Source organism: Pezoporus occidentalis, unplaced genomic scaffold (assembly GCF_034315485.1).
Source record: "Pezoporus occidentalis ecotype Australia unplaced genomic scaffold, CSIRO_AGI_Poc_V1 ctg13, whole genome shotgun sequence".
NCBI lineage: Eukaryota > Metazoa > Chordata > Aves > Psittaciformes > Psittacidae > Pezoporus > Pezoporus occidentalis.
The window spans coordinates 7,303,904-7,314,737 of record NW_026913103.1 but is presented as its reverse complement, the minus strand read 5'-3'; the positions used below and the strand labels follow the sequence as shown (position 1 = coordinate 7,314,737).

General features: G+C 46.7%; 1 protein-coding gene across 2 annotated transcripts; it reads left to right on the top strand.

The window, feature by feature from the left end:
* Positions 1-409: 409 nt before the first annotated feature.
* TENT5A (terminal nucleotidyltransferase 5A) lies at positions 410-7,829 on the top strand. 2 transcript variants are annotated; one of them, XM_062608264.1, is made up of 3 exons: positions 410-568; positions 1,414-1,929; positions 2,957-7,829. In XM_062608264.1, exons 2-3 carry the CDS (start codon positions 1,495-1,497, stop codon positions 3,734-3,736), a joined length of 1,215 nt encoding a protein of 404 aa, XP_062464248.1. In that variant the 5' UTR covers positions 410-568; positions 1,414-1,494; the 3' UTR covers positions 3,737-7,829. The 2 variants fall into 2 exon arrangements, with proteins under 2 accessions (XP_062464248.1, XP_062464247.1); XM_062608263.1 differs by lacking the exon at positions 410-568 and adding an exon at positions 1,069-1,311.
* The last annotated feature ends 3,005 nt before the right edge of the window (positions 7,830-10,834 follow it).

Here is a 10,834-nt window from a genome sequence, read left to right as displayed (position 1 = left end):
CATCCCTTCCCCCCCCCCCCCCCCCGGGGTTTCTTTCCGCGCAGTCCGGTATCTGCAGCGAGACACTGCGCGGGGTGCGCCCGGGGCGGCGGGGCGGGGGGGCTGCCAGCTGCGAACGTCCGTCACGGCGTCCGCGAGTGCTGCTGCATACGGAGGGGGACCCTGCGCTTAGTCTGTTTTAAATAGTGTTTATATGTGTATTTGGCACTTTTAACAGGTGCAAAACAAGCAGATACATCCACTGTTAATAAAAAAAAAATGTAATTGAAAATTATATATATATATGTATGTTAGTATAGTATATATATTATACATGTTATTAGTGTTGCTCCGCAGTTACCGGAGCTGTACTTCATAGTCAGGATGCTTCCATGGAAAGCACGGACCCCAACGTGCTCTCCGGGTTTTCTTTCCCCCGCCTCGCAGGCGAGGAGGGCGGGCAGGCTGGCGGTGCGCTGCCGCAGGCGGCTTTGAAAATCTCGGTCAGTCGCTAAGCAGCTCAAACCACACGGTCCGGGATCCTCGGCATCTGCTCGGAGCGGGGCCCTTGCCAGATTTCGGCGCTCTGGTATGAAGTTTGGCTGCGCCTGGGGTAACCAGGAATGTCTGGGAGGGGGCGGGGGGTAAAAAGGGCAGGGAAGAAAGAATTAAAAAATGGGGAATGAATGGCAGCGCGGAGCTGGGGGCCCCCGAGCACGCATCTTGGCACGGCAGGAGCCGGGGGAGTCCGCGCCCCCCGCGGGGGCAGGGAGCGGTGTTACACTTGTTGCTTCCCCCTCGGCGAGCGGCCAAAGCAGTGCGGGAGGGAGCCTGCGCTGCGCGGGTTTTCCAGCGGCGCCGCGCGTGGGGCGGGGCAGCGCGCAGGGTCGCGCTGGGCACTCCGCCGGCGCGGAGGGGCGGGTCGTCCCGAGCCGAGCCGAGCCGAGCCGAGCCGAGCCGAGCCGAGCCGTGCAGGGAAGAGCCGGTGGGGCGGCCCGTGGGTGCGCTGGGCGTGGGCGTGCCGGGGGCACCGCCGAGGCCGGCCATGCAGATGGAGGGGGCGGGACGCGGGCGCCGTGACTCGGAGCCCCGGAAGAGCGGAGAAACCCCGTATAAAAACTACTGGGGACCTTTCCCGGGCACAACCAGGAAAGCTCCGGAGACGGCGGCAGCTGGCAGCGGCAGCGAGCGGCGCGGGCCGGCCTCAGCCCCGGCGGGGCGCGGAGAGCGGTGGCTCTGCAGGTCGGGCGCCTTCCCCTGCCCTGCAGCACCGCCTGGCTCCGGCGGCTTTTTCCTGCTCCCCGACTTTCTATTCTTTAACTCCCTCAGTAGGTGCGTGCCCCCCTCTTTCCCACCGTCCGGCTGCCGGCAGCGGGGCTCTTGCGCCGGGTGCACGCCGCGGCTGATCGCTCGCTTTCCCTCCTCTTTTGCCAGGCGCGGAGGAAGAGTACCCCGGGGGAGCGGTGAGGAGCCGGAAGGGTGCCATCCAGCCCGGGGAGGCGGCGGCCGCGCACCATGGCAGACGATGAGAAGGCCGGCGGCAGCCCCAGCGGGAGTTACGCGGGCGGCTGCGAGAGCGCGCACTGCAACGTGCTGAGCTGGGAGCAAGTGCAGCGGCTGGACCGCATTCTCAGCGAGACCATCCCCATCCACGGCCGCGGCAACTTCCCCACTCTGGCCATGCAGCCCCGCCAGATCGTCAGGGTGGTGCGGAGCCGGCTAGAGGAGAAGGGCATCGGCCTGCGGGACGTGCGGCTCAACGGCTCGGCCGCCAGCCATGTCCTCCACCAGGACAGCGGCCTGGGCTACAAGGACTTGGACCTCATCTTCTGCGCCGATCTAAAAGGGGAAGCCGAGTTTCAGACTGTGAAGGACGTGGTCTTGGACTGTCTCTTGGATTTCTTACCCGAGGGGGTGAACAAGGAGAAGATCACGCCGCTCACCCTCAAGGTAAACCTGTCCTGCGTGCCCACGCTCCCAGAGCAGGCAGGTGCAAGCGCCTGCCTGCGGGCAGCGGGCACCTTCCCCGCCGGGGATGGAGGGCTGCACGGGGGGCGCAGCTCCCACCACACCCCGGTACCCACCGGGGACCGTGAGTGAGTTTTGCACCCCACATTTAAAACCGAGGAGGAGTTTGCAGTAAAGAGCCCTTGCTGGGGACGACTCTGGATTAATTAGGCTTTCCTCCCTCTCTCTCATTTGACTTGCTGGGAGCATTGACTCGCTGGGAGCATTGATTTACCTGTGCAGGGCACTGCAGATGTCCCAGCTCGGCTCTGCGGCAGCTTGGTTTCCCATACACGCTTCCTGGTGTGGCTCTGGGGGGAACTTGGGTGGCTTTAATGTCTGCGAGAAGGAAACCGCACCTGCAAGGCACGCTTTCACATGTGCATAATGCGCCAGAGGAGATGCATATTCCCTTCTCTCGGAGATAGTTGGCGTGAGTTAGTTAGGCTGAATGCCTTTAAGATTTTTTAGAAGGATTTTTGGAATATGGGGCAGATTTGTGGAACCTGCACTGAAAGGGCAGGACTGAAGGGAGTGAACACTTGCTAGTTTTTTTTTTTGTGGGGAGGGGAGAAAGAAGTGGAAAGTGATAAAAAAAGATTTTTTAGTTGATTGTAGGAGTGACCTTTGGGGGGGGGGCTGCATGCACAGTTGGCATGCGTGCCATGGGCTTCATGTGTAGATGTATTTAGAAGTGATTGAAAGAAGCAGTGTTGCCATATGCTTCCCTTGCATAGCACAGTCCTGGCAGAACACTCTCCCCTGCCATTCCCTTTCAATGATAGCACTCCAGGCTCTCACATTAAGCATTTCTCCTCTGGTTTGTATCTGCACACTCTGGTGAAATCCCTTAAGAAATGCAAGGGCCGGGGGGGGGGGGGGGGGGGAGCTAGGAAATGCAAACAAATGCATTGAACAGGAAACTTCTTGCATTTGTCTTCATTTGCTCATTTTGTCTTTCCAATTATAGGAGGCTTATGTGCAGAAAATGGTAAAAGTATGCAATGATTCAGACCGATGGAGTCTCATCTCCCTGTCCAACAACAGTGGCAAAAATGTGGAGCTGAAATTTGTGGACTCTCTGAGGCGGCAGTTTGAATTCAGTGTCGATTCCTTTCAAATCAAGCTGGACTCCCTGCTGCTTTTTTATGAGTGCTCAGAGAATCCGATGACTGAAACGTTTCACCCAACTATCATTGGTGAGAGCGTCTACGGGTGTTTCCAGGAAGCCTTTGATCACCTCTGTAACAAGATAATTGCCACCAGAAACCCAGAAGAAATCCGAGGAGGTGGTCTTCTGAAGTACTGCAACCTTTTGGTAAGGGGCTTTAGGGCTGCCTCCGAGTCCGAGATTAAGTCCCTGCAGAGATACATGTGTTCAAGGTTTTTCATTGACTTCTCAGACATTGGAGAACAGCAGAGAAAGCTGGAGTCCTACTTGCAGAACCACTTTGTGGGATTAGAGGACCGCAAGTATGACTATCTCATGACCCTTCACGGTGTGGTGAATGAGAGCACAGTGTGCTTGATGGGACATGAGAGGAGACAGACTCTGAATCTAATCACCATGCTGGCCATCCGGGTCCTAGCCGAGCAAAATATCATCCCCAATGTGGCCAATGTCACCTGCTATTACCAGCCAGCCCCATACGTAGCAGATGCCAACTTCAGCAATTACTATATTGCCCAGGTTCAGACGGTGTTCCCTTGCCAGCAGCACACATACTCTACTTGGCTGCCCTGTAATTAGGGACTGAAATTAGTAGACCCAGTGGGGAGAACATTTTCTAAGACCTAGGAAGGGGCGGTGCGTCCCTTTGAAATGGGGTGTTTTGTGCAATCATGATCTGCTCTAGTTTTCAAGCTTGGGAAAAGCTTGTGGTTCTCCTAACAAATAACGGGAGCATGATTGAGAAAGAACCCCAGAATAATTGGATCCTACCCCAGAGCACAAGAGGCCTGTCATTAAAAGCAACCAGCTTCCCCTGAAATATGTGAGGGAGGAATGCTTGATGACAATATGGGTTGGCAATATCTGCTCCCATAGCTTTGGCATAGAGAAGGTGGGAAAGCCTTATTTTCTTTTATTTTTATTCTTACTCTAGAATGGGATCTGCAAAAGGGAGAATATGAAAGAAACAAAACAAAAAAAAAAACAAAAAGAAAAAATTACAAAAATCAATTATATATATTCAGGAGTTAGAGGCATAAAGCAGAGATAAGCTGAATAAAAATGTATATTGGAATTACTGCATTTGGGGCTTGCAGCAAGTGCCGTCTGTGGATTGACCGTATAGAATGTATAGCTTGCTTGACTAGAATGCTTTACTAGAAACAGCTTGCTCCAAATGAGCAGTAGTGGATTGGTACAGTTATAAAAACAGAAGCACGTACGATGACAAAGTCCATTCTTTCCAGCTGTGTGCATGCCTCACATTTTAAAAATGTGAGAATGCAGGAAAGCCAAGCTGTGGCAAACAGAATATACTCAAGGACCAAAGATTTTGCAGATAAGTTATCCAAGCAAAGAAGATACAATAGAGTATATATATATATATATATAAAAGAAAAGAAAGATGTTGCTATATTTGTACACACCAACAGTAATCAAAAGTGCCTGATGCCTTCATAAAATTTGAAGTGAGAAAAAAAATACAGTTTTGTGGTTTAACCATGCATTTTGTTTTATCAGGGACACAAGGATTAAAAACAAACCCCATAAGCTTGTGAATAAGTGGTGGAGGAAATGCCCTATTTTTTTTTCTTGGCAAATACCTGTATAGAGTTAATGTTAATGTCAGTGTGCTATTATCCTAGGTACGTGTGTGTATGTGTGTATATATGTTTGTGTGTGTATATATGTACATGTTATAGGTGTATATATATATATACACACACAATATATATTAATGTGGTCTAGGAACATGTAGCAATTAAGGAATGTTTAAATAAAGTACTATGTGTTTTCCAGTTTGCAACAGGATGTCATAGGACAGTGGGCACCTTGCAGTGATTTTTTTTAACCCACACCTGAGAAATTTGGAGTAAATGAACCAGTCAGGATTAAGGTGGGGTTCAGATAATGTCTTTGGTTGCAAGAACAAGGATTACAGTAATTCAGTGGGTTGCTTGTGAGCCATAATAATTCCACAGATGGAGAAGCATATGACTAGCTGATTTTTTTAACTATTTTGTACTGTAATGCCATTTTGACATTTAACCCACTAATGTTGTGACTGCATACCTCCATGATGTGTAATTCAGTGGAACGTGGATCAAAGATAGGTTTATTTAAACCCCCTGACAGCTAAAGAATATTGTATTAGTTGGTGATTTGAACACTAATTGTTAATATTTAAAGGAGTATTTTTAATAGAATGCATCAAGCATTCCAGGACCACTAGAATTTAGCAAATGTGAAATGAAACCTTTTTAAGAGTGTTGCACGATTGCTTAAAATTATATTTTATATATATATATTATATATATTTTTATGCGAATATTAAACATCTTTGATCTGGTTGTCACACTGCATTTACAATTTCAGTACTGTACTTTATTTAAATGGAATCACTTTACATTGGAACAATAACTGTTCACTTTCATTTCCTCTCCTGAAAGACCAGCAGGGGGGGGAAAAATGTCAGCCTCCGCTGTTGTTTTCACTTCAGTGCCATCTCTGAAGGTGTTAAATTCTTTGTTGGGCTTTGAAAATCTAATGACTGAGTGACACTTGACTCTAGTATTTTGCTTTTCTTACTGAGGAGAAAAAAAAACGAAAAAGAGTTTAAAAAAAAAAAAAAGGAATTCAGGCTTTTGACTGAAAACTCGCTGTGTCCTGCCTGGCTGCAGGCAGGCTCTGGCGTTGGAGAAGGCAGGGACAGGGGAGAGGACTCGTGTCCTGGCAGTGTGTTTTCCCTGCGGAGCGAGTAGGTACATCTATTTTTATCGTGCTTTGTACTTTTCACTCTGGAGGCAATTTAATAGGAACCCGATTTGTTTACTGAAGCACCTTCTCTGCGAGTCCTCCAGGAAATGTAAAAGCTGGTTCATTGCCATTCCCGGCGTTGGCTTGGCGACCCGTCCCCACCTTCACTTCCTTAGGGGCTGTGCTTTTCATCCACTGGATGCCTGCGAGGTTCCCCTCCGGCCCCCAAAGGGCCTGTCCTGGGTGCTCCTGGCCCGCTAGTTCCCCTTGCCTCCAGCTCCTGGGAGGGTTTGCTAGCGGAAGCTATGGGGAGGGCTGGGGAAATAGGATCAGCTGGTAATGTGGTATGTCTTCTCTTGCCACAACTATTTGCAGCAAGTAAATGAGTCATCCACCTTTGAAAGGGTTTGAGAATCTATAGATGTGCCACAACCACAGAACGCTGATAGTACAGGGCACAATGTATTTTTTCCTTTGAAGGACCCTTGGTTTTTTTTCCGTTGCTTAAAAGAAAGTTTTGATTTACTTCCTCTCAGCTCAAATTTTATTGTGGTTTTTTTTTTAATGGTTGACAGAAGCTAGTTACCTTGTAGTGCATGTAGCAGGGCTCTGAGCTAAACTGCACCTTTCAGCATTTGCATTTTGATACATATATAATATGTTCTTATATATGTTATATAGGTATTCCAGATCTGTTTTGCATATGTTAATAATCAAGTGGTGGAACTGGTGGAGCTTTGTTTTATTTGTGACTGATAGCTTAAGAGGTGCCTGGTGTTAGAGGTGGGAAGAAGGCATGAGCTCAGGCCAAGAGTAAAATAAGAACCCCTTTTCAAAGCTGGTTTATTTCTGCGGTTTGCACACCTTCCCCTCCATAGAGTCTGACTTTTTTTAAACTGCTTTTCCCCCTCCTCTTCAGCACACTGGTACTTTTAAAGTTAAAGACCGCGTTCTTGCTTTGTAGACTTCATTTTTCCCATCCAGTCAGATGTAAGGTTAGAACTTGTGCTGCAAGAGACAGTGTCCCTTTTAAAGAGCTGGACTGATTAAAAGCATTGACCTCATTACACTAAAACTGTTTGTGCCACAGCTGAATTTGCTCCTAGCTAACAGGGCACTAAACTTGGTTAAATGTAGTGCTCGTGAAGCAGCCGAGAGCTTTGAAATGGGATTATTTTTTCCCTTAGATTTAGCTGCCCTCCAGAATGAAAGAACATTTCTTCTAAAAATAGAAGGGCAATTAGATGACCAAAAAGATGTTTTTTCTAGTTTCTCTTCTTGCACTTGAAATACTTGTTATCTTGCACAAAGGCCTTCACACATAACTTCTAAACAGCTCTTATTAAATGCTTGGTTTGCATGATGTAAGAAGCTCCTACCAGTTCAGAAAAAAGGCTTTTTTTTTTTTTAACTGAGAAAATGAAGTGTGTTAGGTAAAACTTCACAAAAAAAGAAAAACTGTAATTGCATATTCAGCTCCTATTTGAATATATTCTTTTGTATGGTTTTCTTTATGCAGAGAGTTTCCCTTGCAAGGAAGAAAATCAGTGTACTGTTTTGCTGTTGTAATAATGGTTTGCTAACAAAATAAATAGTAAAAAACAACAACAAAAAAAAAAGCCTGCAAATTTCAAGACAGCTTGGCTAAAGCACTGCAGGCTCCTGCAGTCTGTAGGAGTCTGTGCAGATTTGCTTTCCCTCAGATTTCCTTACAACTGTTGCCTTCTGCAAGGCATCCTGTTGCAGCAAACTGCTCCTTGGATTGCTCTTTTGGAACATTTTGACTATAGGCTTTGTCACAGACAGAAAAAGAGCTGATGGAAAACAGACTTTAGAGGGAACAGATTGTGAATTTTGTTTACAGCATCCAATATTTGGATTTTTTTTGTAAATAAAAAGAAGTTATTTTTTTCTATTGATTTGTGTCTGCTGTCTTCTGTGTCTGAAATAGCTCTGGCCTACTCCTACTGAATACCAAGTTCTCTTTCATTAAAAAAGGACAAGGGCAGCACTTTCCTAAGAAGAGCAGCATTCGGCCGCTTCCCGATTGGAGCTTAAGACGTTTTGAAAAGCCCTGCCTCATGCCAGCCGCGATTGACTGGCTGCACTCAGCTGCAGAGGAACCTCCCCAGCCAGTGCCAAAAATACTCATTGTAGCACTGGTCAGGCTGTGCATAGTCTGAAATCCGAAACAGTGCTGCAGCAGCCCCGTGCTCTTGTTGCCTTCCCGGTTTAGAACCTGAGAGAAACTCTTCATGATGCCCATGACCTGTGCATCACACACCACTATGGTGACAACAGCCTGAGGGTCCTAATGCCCTTGAAATATTTTTGATAGGGGCTGGAAAAATTTCTTCACCAAGAGGGTGCTCAGGTATTGGAACAGGCTGCCCAGGGCAGTGGTGGAATCGCCATCCCTGGAAGTGTTCAAAAAACATGTAGATGAGTCTCTTAGTGACATGGTTTAGTGGTGGTCTTGGCAGTCCCGAGCTACCAGTTGGACTTGATGATCTTAAAAGCTCTTTTCCAGCCTAGCTGATTCTATGATTCTGTGATTCTACCTTACCAGTTCAGTAGGTCTGGGGTGCTGCTCCTGAGTGTAAAGGCATGGTGTCCGTAGGGGATGGGTGCTGCAGGTACTGCAGCTGAGTTTGCTGCTGGGGAGTGGAGATGCACATGCCTGTTTCATTCAGCTGCTGAATCAGTTCAATTCTTCCAACAAATTCAACATTTACTCTCCTTCCCTGCCCTACAATGCTGTCCTTGTCAGCAGAGGTATTTTCTGTTTTCTGTGTTTACAGGGGAGATGCCTCTGTAATGAAGGCTAATTTCCTCAAAAGGCACTTCAAGGGAATATAAAATATTAATTTACAATGCTCATGGCAATAGTTTTTCAACCACGGTGCCTCAGACTGACCCAAATTTGAAAAACATTGGCTAAGACTCTGCAGTATGTAGCTCTTACTAGGCTCATTCATACACGGTGCTGGGCTTGGAAGGCTCACACTGGTTAAGGGGGAGCCTGAATGTGCTTATTGTAATGATGAGTGAACTTGTATTCCCCTGTAAAAACAAACAAACAAACAAGCTGCTGGGACTGCTCGTTTTTCCAGGCACAGGAGCAGCCCCCTTGCCGAATGCCGGGCGCCTTCTGCACAGTGCCTCTTTTGAAACCTGCCGAGCACAGGACGGGACCGTTGGCCAGCCTGGCTGGGAGAGGGGGATGTGCTCGACATCCCTGCCCATGCAACATTGCCTTTCCTCCCACATTCCTGCCAAGAAAGGGAGGGGGATGTGGCCTAACGTTTCCTCTTGTTAACTTGCTCAGTTATAAAATATTTGAGGCAGTCTGACAAAGGCGGTTGCAATGCCAAAAGGTGCAGATGGAAATCGGGGGATTGGAAACCATCTCAATCCAAATGCCTTTGCGTGTATCTCAAAATCCAATCCCAGATGGATGCTCTTATGCTTTAGAGTGAGTTAATTCCAGTTTCCTTAAATTTGGGGGGATTTTTTTGAGAGATGAATGCCAGTTGGGTATCTGGAGCATTGTGAGTCCTCCTTTCCAAACTGAGGAGGGGTATGATGGAGATGCACGTTACTGAGTTGTATTTTTAAGGAGAGAGGAGCATTTAGGACTGAGGAAGAGGGAGGTCAAAAGCATTGTGTGAGAATGGGAATCACCTGAGTGACAACACCACAGAAAGCTGAAGTACACGCTGATAGATTAAAGTGGAGGCGAGAAATGGCTCAAGTCTTCAGCTTATGCTTGCCTTGCTAAAATGAGTCTGATCAGGGAAGCTGTCACTTAGATAAGTCACAGTCTGCAGTTTGTCTTGGCTGCAGAAGCACATTTTTATTTTATTGTGTTAAAAAAAGATCCCCAGGAACCCCTTTTCCCGGGAATGAAGCTGAGTGTTGGCTAAATCAACCCTAGATCCTGTAGTAAATGCATCTGCAGTTCCTGGAAGGCAATAAATCAATAATGCTGAGTTCAGTTTTATGAACCTGCTCTTGGGAAACCCCCATGAAACCTCTGCAGAGATTTTTGTAGCAGTTGTTCCTAACTGTTCCTGTGAATCTGGCCATGCCTTCTTGAAACTGCCACCAAGCATCTGTTTTATTTATATGTTTTTAGTAGAATTCAGTGCATAGGACCACATGCACTTAAGTAGAGCACAGCCTATAGCTATGCACCATAACATTGGAGCTGGTGTAGTTTTGCAGTAATCCCTTAAATATCTATAGAAGTGTGTCAGAAGCAGCTCTGTTTGTGGAGCACATGTAAGAAGCAAGAGCACAAAAACAAAATAGGCACTTTAGAAAAGAAACACTAAGCCTTCAAAGTGCCATTAAAACCTGATGAACATACTCATCTCATACACTTTTGCATAGCCTCAACCTTTTCATTCTGAAAATCATTCATTTTCAGAATTATTATTTTGTGGATACACAATTCCATCATTTTGTGTAGCACCTCTTTTGTCTGGACATGCAATGCTAGCATGCACCAGAAAAATTTTCCTTTTGTGTTGATTGGGCAAAAGGCTATGTCCTAAACACACACCTAAATATTATGTACAAAAAATGGATATTCTCCACAGCAAAAAAACATACAATAACTTCCCATAATGGCTTGGAGGGTATAAATCTCTGCTTCTCAAGAGGATAGTATGCTTAATCATGCTTATCCCCTTAACTGGGACTTGGGCATGAACAGCTCTTCTGGGTTGAATAATTCAGCCTGCCTTCTAGGAAATGGAGACATCCAAAACATTCAGCACTTTCAGAAAATGAAAGGCTCTGTATCTAACCTACACAGGCTTTCTTCTCTTTATCTCTCTCTTGAGGGTATAGAACAGAGTAATTTCAAAAATCACAGCCAGAAACAGTAGACAATGAATATGGTTTGGAGACAGC

Bases quoted from the DNA above. Each gene is read 5' to 3' on its own strand.
- TENT5A (XM_062608264.1), top strand. From the start codon at position 1,495: ATGGCAGACGATGAGAAGGCCGGCGGCAGCCCCAGCGGGAGTTACGCG. The intron at 1,930-2,956 runs GTAAACCTGTCC...TTCCAATTATAG, and splicing joins TCACGCCGCTCACCCTCAAG to GAGGCTTATGTGCAGAAAAT.